Below are 23,004 nucleotides of genomic sequence, written 5' to 3' on the forward strand. Positions count from 1 at the left end.
TATGATGGGAAGCTTACTACAAAGAACTAGATTTTAGTTGTTTCATTCCTATGAAATATTTATAAAAACAGTAATGAAAAAACACTCATCTTTGGAAAGAAAAAAAAAACATCCTAAAAAAGTAAAATATTCGCATTGAAACGTCACAGAGTAGTTTAGTAGTAAACAGTTTGTAGGTTAAAGAAAAAAAATAATACTAAAGTGTTAAGCTTTATTTAGAGTTTAAAAGAAGAAGCATTTTAGACAGCCCATGAAAGGAAAGCGTAGATCAAAGCAAGAAAGTGAAAAAAAACATCCTAAGTAAAAAAGTAAAATATTCGCATTGAAACGTCACAGTAGTTTAGTAGTAAACAGTTTGTAGGTTAAAGAAAAAAAAAATAATACAAAAGTGTTAAGCTTTATTTAGAGTTTAAAAGAAGAAGCATTTTAGACAGCCCATGAAAGGAAAGCGTAGATCAAAGCAAGAAAGTGAATCGTGTCCCGTGTCGCTTGTTTGACTCCCGAGAGAGGCGAGTAGGGACGTTTCCATTGGCGTCGAGGGATCTGGATTTGACAGGAGAGTCTCGATCGTGTGAGGTGTACCTTGAGTATCAATGTTGTTAGATGTACCTTGATTCGAAAAATTATTGTTCGTACCTTGATTCGAAAGATACTCGCTCATGTGAGTATTGACTGTGTTAAATGTGCCATCACTAGGAATAGTATTCGGTGTCTCTTCACCTGTTAGTAAAGTAGCGAAACGAGGTGATGTTGAAGACTTGGTAAATTCCGTTCCGACTAGAGTATCTATTGATTTTTCAGGCGGATCATTCGAAATGCCTTTGGTGTTTGGAGAATCAAATGTTGAGTTGATTGTTTCAATTGTCATTTGGTTGACTGGAAAGTCCGTCATGATTTGACCTGGAGCCGGGGTGCGATCTTCTGATATGATGGAATGATTTGCCACTGAACCCACTGAGCTTTTGTTCATATTTGTGTTTCCCTCGTCATTACTTGGTGTTGTTTTGGGCTGAAGAGGTGTCGTTGACGCTTTGTGCTTGCTTCTAGAAACATAAGTTTTATGATACGTCAGTAGTTTGTTGAGCACTTGGTCTATTCGGTTCATAATTTCGCCGATACATTTCAGCTGGTCTATATTGACGATGTAGTAGTTGTCTGCTACGACAACAATGTCATCATCTGTACCGTTAGCTGTGTTCACACTATCAATACGTATATTTTCTATTGTCCCCGGATCCTGTGTTTTCTCCTTATTGTTAAGGATTGCCATTTCTTCAAGCACTGCACTCAATATACTACACAGAGCGTCGGAACTTAGATCTGTCATGATATCCGCTTGTAGTCGAGCATCCAGATCCTCCTTCATACTGGTCGTTATGCTAAGGTTGGTGGATTTGATGGAAACGTTTCTAAAGGAATGTTTGCTGTCTCCATCGATATGGGTGTCCAGTATATCTTCCTTGATGTCAATTTCCAGCACACATACGCTCTCGTCTTCTGGTTGAGATGAATTTTCATTCTCCTCTGCTTGCTTGTCTTTTGTGATGGCATCTAATTTAACACTCAAAGTACTCTCACCGATGGTTTCATTATTTATTTCTGATTGTGTTTCAGGTACTATAGGCAGTATTCGAGTTGCTCCAGGCCGTGAATGAATTAGTCCGCTGCTTGATTTTTTTAATCGAACTAATCCATTAGGGTCGAAGATTTCATTTATTATCACTTTTCCTGGCTTACTTGTCAAAGTAACATTTTCAGTTATTTCACTTTTTGGAACTTCACACTGAAATGCCAATTTACGACTTATTTGTTTAGCAGTCTTTAAGAACTCATTATTGAATTTTCCTGATTTACTAAATGTTTCAGAAGTTTCATTGATTGTTTCAAGTGAACTCGCTGTTTCCTTCTCATTACGTTTTTCGCTATATTTGATGTGTCCTTCACTTTTATTTCTTCTTCTTTTTCTTGATGGTGGCTTGCAAGCATTGCATTCACCACCTTTACAAACAAAGTCAGGTCCATTTGATTCTGGTTCTCCTTCAACAGGCTCTATGTCATGGTATTCAATCTCCCTTGGCTCAGATTCATTTGTTTCAGCTTCTTCATTGACTTCACTTGTTTGAAATCCACTCGGAACGTTATCTTCGTGAATTGATTCGATCCTATTTTTGCCGGTGTTGATTGTGATCACATAGTCACTTCCAATTTTGATTCGGAAAACATTGCACTTGGTTCTGAGATCGTCTAATATTTTATCCTCTTCACTTCTCGTTAAGTCTTCGCTTTTAATTTCGTCCAATGCACATTCCAGTTTATCCTCTTCACTTCTCGTTAAGTCTTCGCTTTTAATTTCGTCCAATGCACATTCCAGTTTGTTCTCGTATTTTTCTATTTCTTCTGCTTCAGTTAGTCCCTCTTGCTCACTTCTGTCTTCATCACCTTTACTTTCGTCTTCGTTATGTTTCATCTCATCTGTGAGACTCTCCGTTTTGTCTCGTTCATTCTCCGTGCTCATTAGAACAACCGACTTGAATCTCTCGATGAATTGCGAGCATTTTCAGTTAGTTCCTCTTGCTCACTTCTGTCTTCATCACCTTTACTTTCGTCTTCGTTATGTTTCAGCTCATCTGTGAGACTCTCCGTTTTGTCTCGTTCATTCTCCGTGCTCATTAGAACAACCGACTTGAATCTCTCGATGAATTGCGAGCATTGTTGTTTCGACGGTCCTTTCTTGTATGTTAGTGACGTGAAGGATTTGTCCATGTCTAACCTTGTCTAATTTTTGTGTGGCGTCCACGACGCTCTGTCGTGTTTCTGTTGTTTACTTGTGTTTGTGTGCCAAAAATTGGGTGTAATTAAGATAATTATTCGCATGGGTTGGTTGTTAATTTATTGTACTGACTCTCGGTGAAACCAAGTACACCGAAAACAGACATCTACTTGTGATGGCCAGTCTGAAAGTCGGAAGCGCTATCATTAAAACGAATAATTAAAGCCATAAAGAAAGACAGATAATAGTCCTGTAGGAATTTGCAGATTATCATAGGACAAAAATACGTGGAAAGATGTACAAAGTAAAAAGCTTATACTCATCAAGTAAATTGCCTATCTGGTGGTGACAAATATTTGAACAGATTTTATACAGAGGGACTGGACCGGATCGGAGCAGTAAAGTATAGTAATAATAATAAAAATAGCCTAACTTTGGTTGTAAATATTGTAATTATAAGTAAGTACCCAAGTGTGTGTATTTATGCTAGGCTGACTTCCTTATCAAAGTGACAGGAGACTATCAAAACATTCACTCTAAGTGTCCTCTATCTTTGCCAGGTCTAAGCAATCTAAGCATCTCTCTATTTTATCTATTTATAATCAAGTTCATACGAGCATATTACGAGTATGTATCATTATTATGAGGTAGGACGGTAGGTAGGTACAATGGACATAATGGTACATTGGTATTTCAAATCTTGTCTGTGTGGTATGCAGGGAGATTGGTAGGAACAGCAAGGTTTATCTTCTATGTTGTATTAGAAAGACCTTGGCTTGTTTGAAATCAAAATAGCAACATCATGCTGCTGTTGAGTGTTGATAATAGATGACAATGATGATTATTACTATATCATATTATTATTGCCAAAATTTAATGGTATTATTTAGTGATGAGGTGTTGGAGATAATAGGCCACATCCATTTTGTACCTTTTCACTCCTTGTGAAAAATTGTCGGCGTGACTATAGAATAGAATAGAATAGAATAGAATATACCTTGTTTATCCTGCTGGGATAGGACTGAAAAGTCCCTTTACCCCCACAGTCTAACGAAGGTCTCATATATCATATATTTTGACAAAATATGGGGAACACATATTACAAATAGAGTAAATGAACATGAACACCCTGATTAAATAATAAAAAAAAGTTCATAAAGTACCTACTTAAAAGAGAGAAAAATAAAATAAATGATAATAGTGATGATAAAAAAAGGGGATACACACAAAATATCAGTGAAGGAAGGGTATGCATTTTAGAAGAGTTATGAGTATTAGTAGAGGAAATCTCACACCCTTCACTATACAGACACACAGACATACAGTAATTCATTTACACAGTAAAATAACAATAGCATGTCTTCTGATGAAGTGTTTCGTGTTTCACACATCAAAGCGTTTAACCCTTCATGGCTTCATGTGAGTTTAATTGCAGTTACACGTGTTACTTACTTTACTTTCTGTGTTTGTTAGAGATAAGAGGGATATGGACACCCAGACATAATATCTGGGCTCATTCCATGTTGTTAATAGGAATCATTCAGTCATTCTAAAATGACCTTTGGAAGTTCAAATCAGATGTCAAAAATGTTCATGTTAAATATCTTGATAACATCAGAGGTGACATATTGATCAAAAACAAAAGTTTAAAATATTAATAAAAAGGAAAGTAAAACTAATAGGCCTTTGATCTCTAGGTCTAGGACATAGCATTTCATTATATGGTGATCCAAATTATCCCAGATGGTTTTAGTGTAATGTCCTTATGGGACCTAAGGTGGGATAAACACCAGTGGCCAGCCTAGGTAGCTGGAAAATAAAAGAGGGTTAACATGGATATGAACAAGCCCAAGTCTTCACAATGGTTGATTACATAAAAAAAAGAGTATTTCACTGCTGTTTTTATTTCGTAGCAATGAAACAACTGCTACATTAGACGCATGTGGTCTGTGTTGTAGCATGCCCATCCCATCATCCCATGTGTCATCACTCACCATATATCTGAGTATGTGGTTCAGGACAAGATAAACCTGACTGGAGACCATCACACCCTGGCTTCATCTGGACCAAGAAAAGCTGGTTTGAAAAACTTTTAGACTTTATACCTATTTATTAAAAACTACTCTAATTTTATATTTAACTGATTTTAATTTACAGATCAGGTAAGGTATGTTGTAGAAAAAAAAAATCAATTTATCCCTTCTTTGCCAGCCTAAGCCTAGATAGCTTGGAAAAGTAGAGCACCTAATATTGTAAGCGCTAGGTCACAGGTTCGATTTCCACCCGGGATGAACTTTATCCCTGACCTAAACAAATAAGGTTTGTCCTCAGAACGGCTGGCTTAATAATCCTATCCTGTCGTTTTCTCTTGGATTTAGGGACGATATGACCAATGTTACAAGGACCCTCTACGAATTGAAAATTTTCTCAATCTTCTTCGCCTTTTCCCATGTTCAGATGGGGTCGGCGTTTGTCGTCGGCCTCTCGCTTTGCTCTCTCTATCTTGGCTTGGATCTCTTTTTAAAAAAAACCTAGGTACAACCTACAAGTGAGAATATCGTTTTATGTTGTGGTTCATTACTAATAGGTTCTAAATGAAGCAATTCTGTTTTGTTGGTTCACAAATAGGAATTATTCTTATTGAACGTGACGATGAACTTCTTCAAGTCCGCCACGGCTTTTCGCGCGGATCTCCCATAGTCCCCCATAATCTGCTCCAGCAGAATCATCATCTCGTACCGATCAGCACAATTGTTGATCAGCAGCTTCTCCACGTCCGTCAGTAGGTCTAGTAGCTCTTCCGCCAACTTGGCAGCATCTCGCCGGTGTTTGCTGCTCTTGCCGGTCTTGAATCGGCTCCTCGGCTTGTCAATTTTCTTGTGACTGTCATCGCTAGCAAGGTTTGACGAAGTGGTTGTAGCTTTTGATCTGTGTCCCTCATTATTCTTGTGACTGTCATCGCTACCGAGGTTTGATGGAGGGGTTGTTCCTTTTGATTCGTGTCCCGGGCCAACTTCGCAGCATCTCGCCGGTGTTTGCTGCTCTTGCCGGTCTTGAATCGGCTCCTCGGCTTGTCAATTTTCTTGTGACTGCCATCGCTGGCAAGGTTTGACGAAGTGGTTGTTGCTTTTGATCTGTGTCCCTCATTATTCTTGTGACTGTCATCGCTACCGAGGTTTGATGGAGGGGTTGTTCCTTTTGATTCGTGTCCCGATTAGCTATTTTGTGCGTTATTCGTGTTTGGAAGGTTGAGGCCATCTGACCTAACTGATGTTTGCCGCTTTGCCATTTGCGTCATGGCGTCTTTTTTGGAAGTTTCCAGTCACCATTCACTTTAAGAGGTGAGTTCAGCTGACTAAGGGCTTACCCGTAATTTATTGGAGCTTACAGGACTCATTGAAAGTTGTACTTTTTTTGGCATGTCAAAGGCAGCCCTTTAACTGTCCTGGACGTAATCAGGCTTTCCTCGCCAATTCACATTTCGGTGCGATTTCAACCAGCTACATTAATCTCACCCAGCCTAGGTGGGACCGCGAAAGTCCAGCTGTATAGTACCTGTGATTGTCCTTATTGGGTCACCCATACAAATACCAACCACGTGAAATGTTGTCTTACTTTAGTCTTCCGTAATGCAATCGGAAATGGGGAACTGAACATGCTTCTGCCGCTGATTTGCAACTTTGTTTGAGGGTAGATACATAACTATTTCGTGAATTTTCTCTACATTTGACACATTTATTTTGGAAGGATTTGGTAGTAATGCCCCATCTGTATTTTACTTTTACTTACTCGTAAAGTTAGGTACCATCCCTTTCAGTAATGGGGGCCTGATCAGGTCACGTGCAAGAAGTTGGGCAGTCTTATCAACAAAGGCCATCCTTTGCAATTGAAGTCACCAGCTGATTTTTTCTCACGAAATTGGGACTTCAATCACCGTCAGACAAAATTACTAGTTAATATAAATAATAAAATTATTAATCGTTACATAACACTTGGAAATTCGTTGATTAAAAAAATAATATTTCTTATGTTACATAATAAATAGGAAAATAAAGTATTATTATTATTATTATTATTATTATTATTATTATTATTATTATTTTATTTCACGGGACAAACAATGCAATGATTATTATTTTATTTTTTGTGAAAACAAACATTGCATTGTTTGTCCCGTTGTAAAAGGCTGGTAGTATACCTACATTGATTTGGGTACTCTCACTTGTAGACATTTTTTTTTTTTTTTTTTTTTTTTCTTTTTCCTTTTTTTTTTTTCCCATAGGTTTTTTTTTTTTTTTTTTTTTTTTTTTTTTTTTTTTTTTTTTTTTTTTTTTTGTCACGAGTATGTATCATTATTATGAGGTAGGACGGTAGGTACAATGTACATAATGGTACATTGGTATTTTAAATCTTGTCTGTGTGGTATGCAGGGAGATTGGTAGGAACAGCAAGGTTTATCTTCTATGTTGTATTAGAAAGACCTTGGCTTGTTTGAAATCAAAATAGCAACATCATGCTGCTGTTGAGTGTTGATAATAGATGACAATGATGATTATTACTATATCATATTATTATTGCCAAAATTTAATGGTATTATTTAGTGATGAGGTGTTGGAGATAATAGGCCACATCCATTTTGTACCTTTTCACTCCTTGTGAAAAATTGTCGGCGTGACTATAGAATAGAATAGAATATACCTTGTTTATCCTGCTGGGATAGGACTGAAAAGTCCCTTTACCTTTACCCCCACAGTCTAACGAAGGTCTCATATATCATATATTTTGACAAAATATGGGGAACACATATTACATGTTCATGTTAAATATCTTGATAACATCAGAGGTGACATATTGATCAAAAATAAAAGTTTAAAATATTAATAAAAAGGAAAGTAAAACTAATAGGCCTTTGATCTCTAGGACATAGCATTTCATTATATGATGATCCAAATTATCCCAGATGGTTTTAGTGTAATGTCCTTATGGGACCTAAGGTGGGATAAACACCCGTGGCCAGCCTATGTAGCTGGCAAATAAAAGAAGGTTAACATGGATATGAACAAGCCCAAGTCTTCACAATGGTTGATTACATAAAAAAAGAGTGTTTCACTGCTGTTTTTATTTCGTAGCAATGAAACAACTGCTACACGTCCCCATAGCAATGTACATGTAGCAATGAAACAAAACCCATAAAATACACAAGACCTTGTTTAGACTGCTGGGGTTTAGGGACTTTTTAGTCTCATTCGAGCAGGATAAACAAGGTATATTCTATTCTATTCTATTCTACATTAGACGCATGTGGTCTGTGTTGTAGCATGCCCATCCCATCATCCCATGTGTCATCACTCATCATATATCTGAGTATGTGGTTCAAGACAAGATAAACCTGACTGGAGACCATCACACCCTGGCTTCACCTGGACCAACAAAAGCTGGTTTGAAAAACTTTTAGACTTTATACCTATTTATTAAAAACTACTCTAATTTTATATTTAACTGATTTTAATTTACAGATCTTCGAGATGAATCAATGTACATTCAGTTTCCCGAGACAAGGAGAGTAGAATCATGGATGGATGCTACAAATGGTAAGTCCTACATACTTACATTAGTAATCATTGTCCACAGTTCATAGAATCATAGATGCTTAACCCATCCTTTTAGGGTTGTTCCTATGCCTAATACCTATGCCTTGGAGTGGGATTTTTGTATATGACATTGCCCGCAGACTCCACAGGGAGTATACATTGTTTTGAAAAAGAACCATACTGTAGGTAAAACATTAGATAAAACGTTTTTTTTTTTTTTTTTTTTTTTTAATATTTATCAATCAAGTTATAAAGTTCTTAATTTTTCTTCGTTGCTGGTTGCTGGCAATGTGAACACACTAGTAACACTAGATCATTTGTATATGCCTCACAAAAAATAATATATATATAAAAAAAAAAAAATCGTGACGAAGAAAAATTCGTTTCGTGCAAAGTGAACGGGCTGTTACTTCTTTAGGTATAAACACCCTGTATTTTGGAAAGGTAAAATTAATTTCAAAAAAACAGACGTAGCGCGACCATCGCGTCTTAATGGGCCTAAATTGATAGGTAGGAATATTTGCCTAATATCAATATTCTAATTTATGCCTTAGTGGTATTTTTCTGCTTTAACATTAGCTTAGGTTTCTTAAGTTCATCAAGTGTGACTTAAGCATTTGCTTAGGTCACACTTGAAACCTGAAACTGACATCTTTCACATCTCTACTGAAGTAAATGATGCGGATACTCATACTCGTATTAGACCCACTTTCTACATGTTCTAGCTAGAATCGAAATAATTTTAGTTCACTTATGTTAATAACTAATAATCCTGAGGAATAGCAAGGGCTTAGAGCGAAGAGCTTTCACACGTAAAAAAAATTGTAGCCAAAACCAAAAATGTCAGCCCAAAGCAATCACCCTAGTTAGAGCTGATTGAGAGGCTGACGAAAATCATTGACTCCGTCTGAACACGAGAAAGGGCGAAGAAAAAGAAAAGGATTAATTCGACAACTAGTGCTAACGTTTTCTTTTCAAAGAGGTTTTTAAAGAAAGAGGTTTGATAGAGGGAACAGTAACTGCTAAGGTCTTATCGTCCCGAAATCTAAGAGAGAAAGGAGACAGGATAGGAGAAACCCAGCCCTTCCGAGAACATTATCCGTTCAGGACAACCCTTTGATTTTATTTTAACGGTTTTGATAAATATTTAATCAGGAATTTTCTACCCACAATATGTAGGTACTCAATACTTACCTCTGTAAAAGTGTGAGTTCTAAAGGTAAATCAACTAGGTATCACCTATTGAGCCATGATGTTTGTTATTGCCGATCAAGATTAAAAACAGGTAAAACATACTTCCTGTTCAGGTTTTAAATAACTCCAGTTGATACTCAAGTAAATTAACACTAATACCTTTATCACAACTCCAAGATGAAGAATAAACCACTAACGCCTTCAGTGGTACAGTTGGTTCTTCAAGATTAACTACTAGTAGCTATGAAAGATCCCTACATTCAGAAGCAAGATTATAAACGGGTAAAACATACTTCCTGTTCAGGTTTTAAATAACTCCAGTTGACACTCAAGTAAATTAACACTAATACCTTTAACACAACTTCAAGACGAAGAATAAACCACTAACGCCTTCAGTGGTACAGTTGGTTCTTCAAGATTAACTACTAGTAGCTATGAAAGATCCCTACATTCAGAAGCTCCACAGTGAGTATACATTGTTTTGAAAAAGAACCATACTGTAGGTAAAACAGTAGATAAAATGTTTTTAAAAAAAATATTTATCAATCGAGTTATGTTTGAAGTAAAATTTGTTGAGCCCACCATTCAAACCCCTTGAATTTTATTTTAACGGACTTGATAAATATTTAATCAGGAATTTTCTACCCACAATACATAGAATGTAGGTACTCAATACTTACCTATGTAAAAGTGTGAGTTCTATAGGTAAATCAACTAGATATCACCTATTGAGCCATGATGTTTGTTATTGCCAATTAAGATTATAAACGGGTAAAACATACTTCCTGTTCAGGTTTCAAATAACTCCAGTTGACACTCAAGTAAATTAACACTAATACCTTTAACACAACTTCAAGACGAAGAATAAAACACTAACGCCTTCAGTGGTACAGTTGGTTCTTCAAGATTAACTACTAGTAGCTATGAAAGATCCCTACATTCAGAAGGTCTACCCACACGCAATTTCGCGCACCTACTTACCTTTGTAAATTTCTGAAATATCATTTTCCCCATTCGGTTTCGTATGGAGAAAGAGTTTGTAAATGTTTTCTTACAGTTCTGAGTTATTTTAAATTCAACGATTTTTCATTCACAAGCTAGAAATACACCGGAAAAGCGAAGAAAATTAACAAGACTTTTCCCAGTTTCCCCGGATTTTTCGAAGCGACGTGAAATCTAATCAGCTGATTTTTATGGATGGATGCTACAAATGGTAAGTCCTACATACTTACATTAGTAATCATTGTCCACAGTTCATAAAATCGTAGATGCTTAACCCATCCTTTGAGGGTTGTTTCCCCTACACCTATGCCTTGGAGTGGGATTTTTGTATATGACATTGCCCACAGACTCTGTTGTGTATGATGGTGGTTTCGAACCAGTGTATTTCGGTTTTCCAATATCCAATATTGGCTAGAGTGAATTGATTCAATCCTCAATGTTTACATTTTTCTTATCTCTCCAGTTTGACCAATAGGAAAAAATGTTCTGTTGGCGTCCCTGATCTTGTGCTGTGCATATTGCGTTCGCAAAAATATTTGTACGGCGCTTTGAAAGTATTGGAATTTTGCATCTGGGGCTCATTTCATGGATTCATTGTTGTGAAAAAATTACTTAATTGATTATGATAAGTCAAGTTTTACCTTTCTAGTGAAAATGTATTCCCGAGTTCATATTTTGTTGACCTCAATAGAATGGTCACCTTAATATGAGTGATTTTCAAGGCTGAACTGAACAATACTTATTAAACCATATTTCACCAAAACCAACCTCAGTGGTGCAGTTGTTAACGCGTTGGACTTTGGATCTGGAGGTTGGTGGTTCGAGTCCAAGTCATGTCATGAAATTTATGCTGTTGTCAAATGTTGGGAACTTGGCCATTAGGTCATTCTCCCACAAGTGAGTAATAATGTAACAATATTAATAATGTAATACCAACCTCAGTGGTGCAGTTGTTAACACATTGGACTTTGGATCTAGAGGTTGGTGGTTTGAGTCCAAGTCATGTCATATAATTTATCTAGGTGAAATAATCGGGGAACAATGTTTGTGACAAGCATTTAAATATGCTTAACACAATTAAAATTCCTTTTAATAATGTAAAATTTAGGACCAGCCTAAACTTTAATGTATAGGTATCAATATAAACTAAGTCAAAGGGAGTTAAACAATGGAGGAGTAGCAATTGGGAAAATATTATTAATAAAAGGTTGATTCCTACGTAAAAAGTTGTGAAAAATCCCAATATGAGGTCAAAAAAGTAACTATAAAAGGTCGAAAATTAAATTTTTAATTGCCGTTCTAATGAAAAAGTTCAAAGAGTTGTGACATGAGATTTCACGTCAAAATGTGCAGAAACACTTACACACAAACAAACAAAGTGGGAGTCATGAATTATGATGTCATTTGCCTACGGAAGCATATGCTGTGACATCAAACTTCACAATTTACCAGTATTTTTTAGATCATTTATTTTTATCTCGGTATCTAGAAGTTGTAGAAGAAAAAGAAAAATTCTGTTGATCCTCATTTTTCCTGCTCTATGACTTTGAAACATCACCCAAGTAAGTGCAACTGATCTATTCTTTGTTTTAATACACAACTTAAACATACAAGTATTTGCCAGATCCTTGGTCCAGATCCAGATTTCTCTTGGTCCTTTTTTTTCATAGATAGAGCTGTGACTGTTGTGAGTAAGAACAGAGGTTTCATCATCCCACCGAGGAAGGGGACAAGTTTATAGGAGAATCAGGATAATATCCGCTCCGGGCGGGAACCCGCGGTCTAGCGCTTACAAGGCAGACGTTCTAACAACCAAGCTAACTAGGCTGGCTAATCTCTTTTTAAGCAATCTGATGGCTGATTTTTTTAAAAATCAACCAATAGATCAGTTGCGCTTACTTGGGTGATGTTTCAAAGTCATAGAGCTGGAAAAATGAGGATCAATGGAATTGTTCTTTTTCCTCTACGACAGCTGATATCGTTATAATTCATCTACCAGCAGATAGAGGGCGTTTCGGGCTGTGGGTTAGTCCAAAAACTGAAAAAATCCAAAAATGTGGGTTAGTCCGGTTTACCTCTTGGCCCCTCATTTCTGAATTTTACCAACCAAATTAAAATTTCGGGACATTTAGAATGTGACTTTAGTTTGGTGGGTGCGAAATGCTAAATTAAAAATTATTTTTCAGAAGTTTCCTTTAAAAAAGCAGGGAAATGTTCCCCTCACGAAGATTTCATTAGGGGTTGCAGCCCTCAAACCTAAGAGACAATAAAGTTAATTTATGTAGTGACATAATTATTTATTTTTACTTTTTTATTGTGAATTTGTTCCACCCAAGTTGTAAGTGATACTGGTGCAAATGAACTGTGTCTGTTAAGACTTTAATTGTTATTGGATATTTTCAGAAGATGTCTTTGTATTAGGTGTAAATTGTGATTCATATTGGACTTTTCAAGAATATTAAAGTAGTATGACTTCCCTCAGGAGATGTCCGGTTTGTTCTGTGTTTATGTGGAAAATGTCCAAAACCATGAAGACCCTGATGGGAGGGACCAAATTAAAATTTCAGGACATTTAGAATGTGACCTTAGTTTGGTGGGTGCGAACTTGCCAAGTGCTATATAAGAAATATAATAATTATTTTTCAGAAGTTTCCTTTAAAAAAAGCAGGGAAATTTTCCCCTCACGAAGGTTTCATTAGGGGTTGCAGCCCTCAAACCTAAGAGACAATAAAATTAATATGTAGTGACATAGTTATTTATTTTTTATTGTGAATTTGTTCCACGCAAGTTGTAAGTGATACTGGTGCAAATGAACTGTGTCTGTTAAGACTTTAATTGTTATTGGATATTTTCAGAAGATGTCTATGTATTAGGTGTAAATTGTGATTCATATTAGGTGTAAATTGTGATTCAAGAATATCAAGTAGTATGACTTCCCTCAGGAGATGTCCGGTTTGTTCTGTGTTTATGTGGAAAATGTCCAAAACCATGAAGACCCTGATGGGAGGGTTGTCTGCACGAAATTTTCCCCTGGTTTTCAACGAGATTTCTTTCAAGGTAACAAATTGGTGTTTGATTTCCTTTTTTTCTCTTCTTCTTCTTCTTCTTCTTCTTTTTCTTCTCCTCCTCTTTCTTCTCCTTCTCCTCCTTCTTCTCCTTTTCCTTCTTCATCTCCTTCCTCTACTCTTTCTTCTTCTCCTCCTTCTCCTCCTCCTCCTCCTTTTCCTCCTCCTTCTCCTTCTCTTTCTTCTTCTCTTCGTCATTTTCTTCATTTCTTTTCTCCTTATTCTTTATTTCTTCTTCTTTTTCTTCATCTAATAATATTCTTCTTTTCATTTCAAGTTCAAGCTTTACTGATTTGTCTGAACTATGTACCTATTAAAACTGTATGTACGTATATCTTTTGATGTTTTATTATGGTACTTTATCATTATTATTATTTTAATTTTGGTCCTATTGAGTTCATGTTGACCCAGTCTGTGCCTCCGACTCAGACTTGGAGAGGTAATGGACCTAACCCAGACTGCCTAGTATCAAGAATCTAGTTTCCAGACATCAAACATTACCCACTAATAACACCCAATAGGTAGCAAATATTCATAACTTCTGCGGGATTACTCAATTCGTGTTCCCAAATAAATTCAAAGAGACAGCAGAGTCTTTAATAGGGTGAACCAACAGAAAGAAAAGACCAGTGCAGTATGCCTGTGCAGCTAACTGGTGATGATTTTCGAGCATTAATGATTTTACAGCCCGCGTTCACATTGAACGAATTTTTCTTCATCCGTAGTGATCCGAATTTTTCTTCGTTGCTGGTTGCTGGCAATGTGAACACACTAGTAACACTAGATCATTTGTATATGCCTCACAAAAAATAATATATATATAAAAAAAAAAAAATCGTGACGAAGAAAAATTCGTTTCGTGCAAAGTGAACGGGCTGTTACTTCTTTAGGTATAAACACCCTGTATTTTGGAAAGGTAAAATTAATTTCAAAAAAACAGACGTAGCGCGACCATCGCGTCTTAATGGGCCTAAATTGATAGGTAGGAATATTTGCCTAATATCAATATTCTAATTTATGCCTTCGTGGTATTTTTCTGCTTTAACATTAGCTTAGGTTTCTTAAGTTCATCAAGTGTGACTTAAGCATTTGCTTAGGTCACACTTGAAACCTGAAACTGACATCTTTCACATCTCTACTGAAGTAAATGATGCGGATAGGTACTCATACTCGTATTAGACCCACTTTCTACATGTTCTAGCTAGAATCGAAATAATTTTGGTTCACTTATGTTAATAACTAATAATCCTGAGGAATAGCTAGGGCTTAGAGCGAAGAGCTTTCACACGTAAAAAAAAAAAAAAAAAAATTGTAGCCAAAACCAAATGTCAGCCCAAAGCAATCACCCTAGTTAGAGCTGATTGAGAGGCTGACGAAAATCATTGACTCCGTCTGAACACGAGAAAGGGCGAAGAAAAAGAAAAGGATTAATTCGACCAACTAGTGCTAACGTTTTCTTTTCAAAGAGGTTTTTAAGAAAGAGGTTTGATAGAGGGAACAGTAACTGCTAAGGTCTTATCGTCCCGAAATCTAAGAGAGAAAGGAGACAGGATAGGAGAAACCCAGCCCTTCCGAGAACATTATCCGATCAGGATAATATCCGCTCCGGGCGGGAACCCGCGGTCTAGCGCTTACAAGGCAGACGTTCTAACAACCAAGCTAACTAGGCTGGCTAATCTCTTTTTAAGCAATCTGATGGCTGATTTTTTTAAAAATCAACCAATAGATCAGTTGCGCTTACTTGGGTGATGTTTCAAAGTCATAGAGCTGGAAAAATGAGGAATCAACTGGAATTGTTCTTTTTCCTCTACGACAGCTGATATCGTTATAATTTCATCTACCAGCAGATAGAGGGCGTTTCGGGCTGTGGGTTAGTCCAAAAACTGAAAAAATCCAAAAAATGTGGGTTAGTCCGGTTTACTCTCTTGCCCCTCATTTCTGAAATACCGTCAGTGAGTTCCTATGAAGTACATCTTCTTATGTTGGACACAGTATAGTTGGTATACATAGATTTGTTTGGTACTTCTATCTCTCTGCTTACTTCGGTTCTGAGATACACCTAAGTTCCTCTTCCAGTTAGATTCAATGTTTGGTTAGTACTATCCCTCCAATCCGCTGGTTCGATATCTCAGAATCACTTCTGTACTGGTTGGGCGGGTTTTTCAGTTTCTAACCGATCTGTTATGTTGTGACGATCGCGGCTCGAATTTCTTGGACTGAAAATCGGCGACAAATTTTTAAAAGGTCGAGCGGTTTTTATTTGGATCTAAAAAAAAAAATCAAGTGTCCAAAAAGTGGTTCTTTTTTAAAACCTTTGTTCGAAGAGTGTAGGTACTGTTTTAAATATTTCTTCAAAAAAGTGTACTTACTTTTTTCATCCCTTCAAGGTACATACCTAAGTACTTGTTTTTTATGTCTTTATGGCGATTTTTCTTATGAAGTGATTGGTGCCCAACTGTACATTGATCTTTTTATTTTATTTGTTTAATTGAAAGTATTTTTTGAAAGAGTTTAAGCCAAGTTCTTTGCCATTTTCAAGTCTTTTCCCCCGACTTTTGTCTGGTGAGTTGGAGTGTTTATTTATTTTCTGTTTCCTAATCAAAGATAGATGGAGCAACTGTGTCCTTCCAAAGGCCAATTTCCTCAACTTTCTTCGACACTAGTTTCATTTTAGCAACTTTTTCTAACATGAAACTATCAAGGGTTTAGGAAGTGAGGATTTTATTGCTAATTTAATTACTAAGTAATCACTTAAGTAATTTAATTTATAGGGAAAAAACCCATTTAAAAAGCAGGACGTTTTTTTTTCAACTTTAGTATCTACTTACCACCTATCTACTCGTGCGTAAATACTTCCTAATGATGATTAAGAAAATAATGAAGATAAATTAGGTAGGTACTTATTGTGATAACAAGTGATAAGATTGGTTGTGGTTTTTTTTTTCAACTTTAGTATCTACTTACCACCTATCTACTCGTGCGTAAATAGTGTAAATACTTCCTAATGATGATTAAGAAAATAATGAAGATAAATTAGGTAGGTACTTATTGTGATAACAAGTGATAAGATTGGTTGTGGTTTGGTAAGGTGGTTTAAAGGTAACCGCGCTTAATGTGTCAGGTGGCGGAATAAGTATAAAATGATTAACTTGTGATTGTTATTGTTATTTATGAAATCACATTTTTACCAAGTTGCCAGCCTAGTTAGCTTGGAGTTGGAGGGTAGCACATTATTTTGATCTACCTAATATGAAATCACATTTTTACCAAGTTGCCAGCCTAGTTAGCTTGGAGTTGGAGGGTAGCACATTATTTTGATCTACCTAATTTATCGAATCTCTGTGCCAAGTTCGAGCGACTTTGGCTGAAATCTAAAGGCCTGGGAATTGCGAACTCTTTTTAAGCTTTTTCGAAGATTTATCTTTAAATAGCGGTCGAACCGTACATTGCTCGAGGTCCGGCCCGCGGACACTTTTGATCATCATTAATTATGGAAGCTGTCTGCAAAATTTGAGTGACCTGTGGCTAAAGGTAAAGTCGTAAGAAGCGCTAGTTCCTTTTGAGCTTTTTCCTAGTACAGCCCGAAATAGCGGAACTTTGGTCCGGAATAACGGCCGAACCGTACCTTCTGGAAACAGAGCCCAAGGATATTTTTGATCTACATAATTTATCGAATCTCTGCGCCAAGTTCGAGTGACTTTGGCTGAAATCTAAAGGCCTGAGAATTGCGAATCTTTTTGGACTTTCTCAAAGATTTGACGTTAAATAGCGGCCGAACCGTACATTTCTCGAGGTGCGGCCCGCGGACACTTTGGATCATCATGAAATATCAAAGCTGTCTGCAAAATTTGAGCGACCTGTGGCTTAAGGTAAAGTCGTGAGAAGTGCCTGTATGAACGTGTTGTTAAGTAATTCAGGACAAATCGCATATTAAAGCGTATTTGGCAAATACTTCGTTATAGAGTAAGTAGTTATCAATTAAAAGTTAAAATAAACATTAATATAATTCGGAAGAACTACTCATGTGCATGACCGTATCCCGCATGATTTACAGTTCACTAAACGCAAAGTATCCGGGTTCGAAACCCTCCTTGGATTTGAAAAAAAAAAAAAAAAAAAAAAAAAAAGTCATCGATTCAGGACCTGCAAATTTTTTCCAAATTTCTTTGTCAAACTGCCCTTTTATATGTCATAAATGCGCGTTAAAGGCTTACGATTTTAAATCGAAAAAAGAACAGTTTTGCAGGGAAGCTTTGTAAATTGAAAATATATTTTTAGAAGGTTCGTGAACTAGGTAGATGGATTGCCATAAAAGAATACTCATATTTTGGTTGCAATAAATAAGTTCTATTATTCCCCATTTAATTAAACCTGGGGACCTGGGGAGTATTATTTGTCTTCTCGCCCATCTGTTGACGGACACACTACACTACCAGGACGGACATACTACGACACAGACCCATTTTCTGTTCAAGAAAGAGGAAAAAAGGAATGTATATGGAAGAATAAAAGAAGGAGGAAAAAGAATGTACATCCGGTGGAAAATACAATTTGTTTAAAATTAATAAAAAAATGAAGACGACGAAGAAAAAATAAAGTAATAAAATTCTTGTTTTTTCCTTATTGAGTTCCTTTTTCCCTGTGATTTCCCATCCTGAGATCCCAAGTGCTTATCATTGACTTATTATTATAATTTAAATTTTTCTCATTTATTTTTAAATGGTACTTTAGAGACACATCTATAGGCTAACAGAGCAAATTATTATTATTATTACCTATCCCAGCGATTTCCAACTAGCGGCCCGCGGTCCGCCAGACCATTTTTATGGGCGAAGCTTTTTGGGTGGGCCCCATCCGGTTTTATTTTTGCTCTTTACTATGGGATGGAAGAAAATGTGGAGCATCCACCCACCCCGTCAAGAAAATCCTGGATACGAACCTCCTAACCTATGTATGTGGCCCGCGAAGTGCCAATGTAGCATGTGGCCCGCATACACAATGGAGTTGGAAAGCTCTGACACTGACCACACTAATAATATGCCTTGGACATCATCCTCTCCTAATGGAGCAGTTGCAAATGAGTAAAAATTATAAATAAATGATCGATTCCCCTTTTCCTTCTTATTCTCCTCCGCCTCCTCCTACTTCTTCTTCTCCTTTTCCTCCTCCTCTTTCTCCTCCTCCTTCTCCTTCTCTTTCTTCTTCTCTTCGTCATTTTCTTCATTTCTTTTCTCCTTATTCTTTATTTCTTCTTCTTTTTCTTCATCTGATAATATTCTTCTTTTCATAGTTCAAGCTTTACTGATTTGTCTGAACTATGTACCTGTTAAAACTGTATGTACGTATATCTTTTGATGTTTTATTATGGTACTTTATCATTATTATTATTAATTTTGGTCCTATTGAGTTCATGTTGACCCAGTCTGTGCCTCCGACTCAGACTTAGAGAGGTAATGGACCTAACCCAGACTGCCTAGTATCAAGAATCTAGTTTCCAGACATCAAACATTACCCACTAATAACACCCAATAGGTAGCAAATATTCATAACTTCTGCGGGATTACTCAATTCGTGTTCCCAAATAAATTCAAAGAGACAGCAGAGTCTTTAGGGTGAACCAACAGAAAGAAAAGACCAGTGCAGTATGCAGCTAACTATAGTGATGATTTTCGAGCATTAATGATTTTACAGCCCGCGTTCACATTGAACGAATTTTTCTTCATCCGTAGTGATCCGAATTTTTCTTCGGAAGAAAATGTAGAGCATCCACCCACCCCGTCAAGAAAATCCTGGATACGAACCTCCTGACCTATGTATGTGGCCCGCGAAGTGCCAATGTAGCATGTGGCCCGCATAGACAATGGAGTTGGAAAGCTCTGACACTGACCACACTAATAATATGCCTTGGACATCATCCTCTCCTTATTGGAGCAGTTGCAAATGGGAAATGGGTAAAAATTATAAATAAATGGTCGATTCCTATGTAAAAAGTTGGGAAAAATTCAAATCCGAGGTCAAAACTCCGAAAAAATAATTGTAAAAGGTCGAAAATTCAATTTTTATTTTCCGTTCTAATGAAAGAGTTCAAAGATGTGTGACATCAGACTTTACGCAGGTGTTTTTTTCGTCCGCTAGGTAGCGCCAGTATGCAAAGACGCTTGCGGAGGAGCAGAAAGAAATGCGCAGAAACGTATGCGCACAAACACAATAATGTGTTGCCTGCGAGGGAGCTTTGCTTGGGACATTTGATGTGACGTCATCGTGTACGGGAGCATATGCCGTGACGTCAAAGTTCACGATTTACCAGTATTTTTAAATCGATTTATCTCGGGATCTAGAAGTTGTAGGAGAAAAAGAAAAATTCTGTTAATCCTCATTTTTCCCGCTCTAGTGTTTTTTTCGTTCGCTAGGTAGCGCCAGTATGCAAACACGCTTGCGGAGGAGCAGAAAGAAATGCGCAGAAACGTATGCGCACAAACACATTATTGTATTGTGTGCACTGTGCACAATATACATAGTATCCTATTAGTATTCAGCTATCTGGGTAGGTATTTCCAATTTCCACAATCCACTAACCTAGGCAAGTAGGCAGTATAGTGAGCCAGAGTGGACCTAATGGCTACCTATCTACCTCAAGAAATATATTATTAACCTAGGCTATGCAAATTGAAGGTCAAATTATCATGATTTCTGCTGTTTTTTTTCATTTTGTTCAATGGTTGAGTTTGTTTGCAAACATCATCATTTTAACTGCTAAGGTCTTATTGAAGAGTGAAGGAAGAGAGCACCAGTATTTTTAAATCGATTTATCTCGGGATCTAGAAGTTGTAGGAGAAAAAGAAAAATTCTGTTAATCCTCATTTTTCCCGCTCTATGACTTTTAAACATCACCCAAGTAAGCGCAACTGATCTATTTCCATGTATGTGCACAATATACATAGTATCCTATTAGTATCCAGCTATCTGGGTAGGTATTTCCACAATCCACTAACCTAGGCAAGTAGGCAGTATAGTGAGCCAGAGTGGACCTAATGGCTACAAGAAATATATTATTAACCTAGGCTATGCAAATTGAAGGTCAAATTATCATGATTTCTGCTGTTTTTTTCATTTTGTTCAATGGTTGAGTTTGTTTGCAAACATCATCATTTTAACTGCTAAGGTCTTATTGAAGAGTGAAGGAAGAGAGGATCAAAGAAAGTCAGCCGTTCCGAGAACGAAGATTATCCGTTCAAGATAAAATCCGCCCCGGGCCGTAATCAAACCCGCGGTCTAGCGCTTTTAAGGCAGACGCGCTACCAACCAAGGCAGAGGCTTCCATGTTCTTAAATTGTAATAAAATGTGTGTGAAAGTTCAGTACAAATTGTACAAAACTATAAAAGTATGCTGTAAATGTGTGTAAAAGTGCAGACATGTATAAAAAGTACCTATGCAAATGAGTTGACATTATCCCGATCTATTGACCCAATGGTCCTTTGCCAACAAGTTGATATTAACTGAACCAGGAACTGTCAAAGATACTAACCCAGACTCCATTCCTTCGAGCGTAAGGTCAGATTAAAGATTCACCACAATCACCGAATTCCATCATAAGGTCAACGGTGATTGAAATACAACGTCTTTGTAAAATAACGTCTGAGTATGTACAATTAGCATGTTCGTAATACATCGTTGGGGAATTTACATGGGTTTTTTAATGATGATTTGAAACAGTTTGATGTACTTGGTAGATGTGATTATCTGAGTTGATTCCTAACTTTACGTACGAGGTCAGTTTTGAAACTCGCATGTACGTACGTGGGTGCATGTTATAATAGTAATGATAGGGGCAGGTAAAACGTAAAAAAACTCAAATATATAAATTATATTTTTTCATAGGGTGAACCAACAGAAAGAAAAGACCAGTGCAGTATGCCTGTGCAGCTAACTGGTGATGATTTTCGAGCATTAATGATTTTACAGCCCGCGTTCACATTGAACGAATTTTTCTTCATCCGTAGTGATCCGAATTTTTCTTCCAAACCCGCGGTCTAGCGCTTTTAAGGCAGACGCGCTACCAACCAAGGCAGAGGCTTCCATGTTCTTAAATTGTAATAAAATGTGTGTGAAAGTTCAGTACAAATTGTACAAAACTATAAAAGTATGCTGTAAATGTGTGTAAAAGTGCAGACATGTATAAAAAGTACCTATGCAAATGAGTTGACATTATCCCGATCTATTGACCCAATGGTCCTTTGCCAACAAGTTGATATTAACTGAACCAGGAACTGTCAAAGATACTAACCCAGACTCCATTCCTTCGAGCGTAAGGTCAGATTAAAGATTCACCACAATCACCGAATTCCATCTTAAGGTCAACGGTGATTGAAATACAACGTCTTTGTAAAATAATGTCTGAGTATGTACAATTAGCATGTTCGTAATACATCGTTGAGGAATTTACATAGGTTTTTTAATGATGATTTGAAACAGTTTGATGTACTTGGTAGATGTGATTATATCTGAGTTGTTTCCTATCTTTACGTACGAGGTCAGTTTTGAAACTCACATGTACGTACGTGGGTGCATGTTATAATAGTAATGATAGGGGCAGGTAAAACGTAAAAAAACTCAAATATATAAATTATATTTTTTCTATATCCAGAAAAATACCATGTTAGAAGACTGTGATATCTTCATATCTATCAATTTAAGAGAAAAAATAAATATGTAATAAAAAATAAATGGCAAAAAAGAGTATGTACCTCATTGAAAAAAAAGGAAAAAATAGACATTAAAAATATACCTACCAGGGAACGCTTACCACAGAAAAACATTTATCCGTATGTACTCAGCAGATCCCAAAATTACTAGTAAAGGAATAGGGAGGGATCAAAAGTTCCATAGCAAACTGCTTAAAAAAGAAAAAGAGTTGCAGACTTGCAGATATTAACAAAAATCATGATTGGATTGCATGAGGAAATTGAGGATAAAAACGTCTTATCTGGTACACAACGAATCTTTTGACTAAGTAACTTAATCTCTCTAATGAACAAAGTCATTGTAATTACCTAATTAGTCTTTCATAAAGCTCCTGTAGATATCTAGACACAGACGATCATATTACACTAATAGCCTTATGCAGACTTCTATGAAACAGGGTGGTTTGTTCTTTTGGTGTGGTTTGGAAATCAGGAAAGAACCCGTTCTTTTACGTTCCTTATCCTATAAGGAGGAAAGAACGTGTTTTATTATTATTATTTTGTCTACCTTAATTCCCTTGTAAACCTTTAGTATACCTGTTAAGCTCCAAGATTTGTAAAGCTCAACAAAACTTTTGGGGCTGTTAGCCCCTACACCTACACCCAAGCCTCAGAGTGTTTTTTTTTTTTTTTTTTTTTT

General features: G+C 36.7%; 2 protein-coding genes across 7 annotated transcripts in view; one reads left to right on the forward strand and one right to left on the reverse strand.

Annotated features, from left to right (window-relative positions):
- Positions 1–409: 409 nt before the first annotated feature.
- LOC103506481 lies at positions 410–10,708 on the reverse strand. Its single transcript, XM_008470869.3, has 3 exons — positions 10,537–10,708; positions 2,690–2,954; positions 410–2,534 (listed from the first exon to the last, which is right to left on the reverse strand). Exons 2-3 carry the CDS (start codon positions 2,761–2,763, stop codon positions 410–412), a joined length of 2,199 nt encoding a protein of 732 aa, XP_008469091.1. The 5' UTR covers positions 2,764–2,954; positions 10,537–10,708.
- LOC113466271 overlaps positions 8,109–23,004 on the forward strand; it is a 20,483-nt gene continuing 5,587 nt past the window's right edge. For 2 of the 6 annotated variants that reach the window (XM_026821524.1, XM_026821521.1), the window contains exon 1: positions 8,109–8,361. In XM_026821524.1, coding sequence (XP_026677325.1) covers positions 8,304–8,361 — 58 coding nt within the window. In that variant the 5' untranslated portion in view covers positions 8,109–8,303. Of the gene's footprint in view, positions 8,362–10,752; positions 10,769–13,417; positions 13,615–15,805; positions 16,185–23,004 lie in introns of those variants that run through there. The other 4 variants (XR_003390717.1, XR_003390716.1, XM_026821522.1 and 1 more) reach the window with 3 other exon arrangements.

The sequence above is a fragment of the Diaphorina citri genome, unplaced genomic scaffold (genome assembly GCF_000475195.1).
Source record: "Diaphorina citri unplaced genomic scaffold, Diaci psyllid genome assembly version 1.1 scaffold237, whole genome shotgun sequence".
NCBI classification, from domain to species: domain Eukaryota; kingdom Metazoa; phylum Arthropoda; class Insecta; order Hemiptera; family Psyllidae; genus Diaphorina; species Diaphorina citri.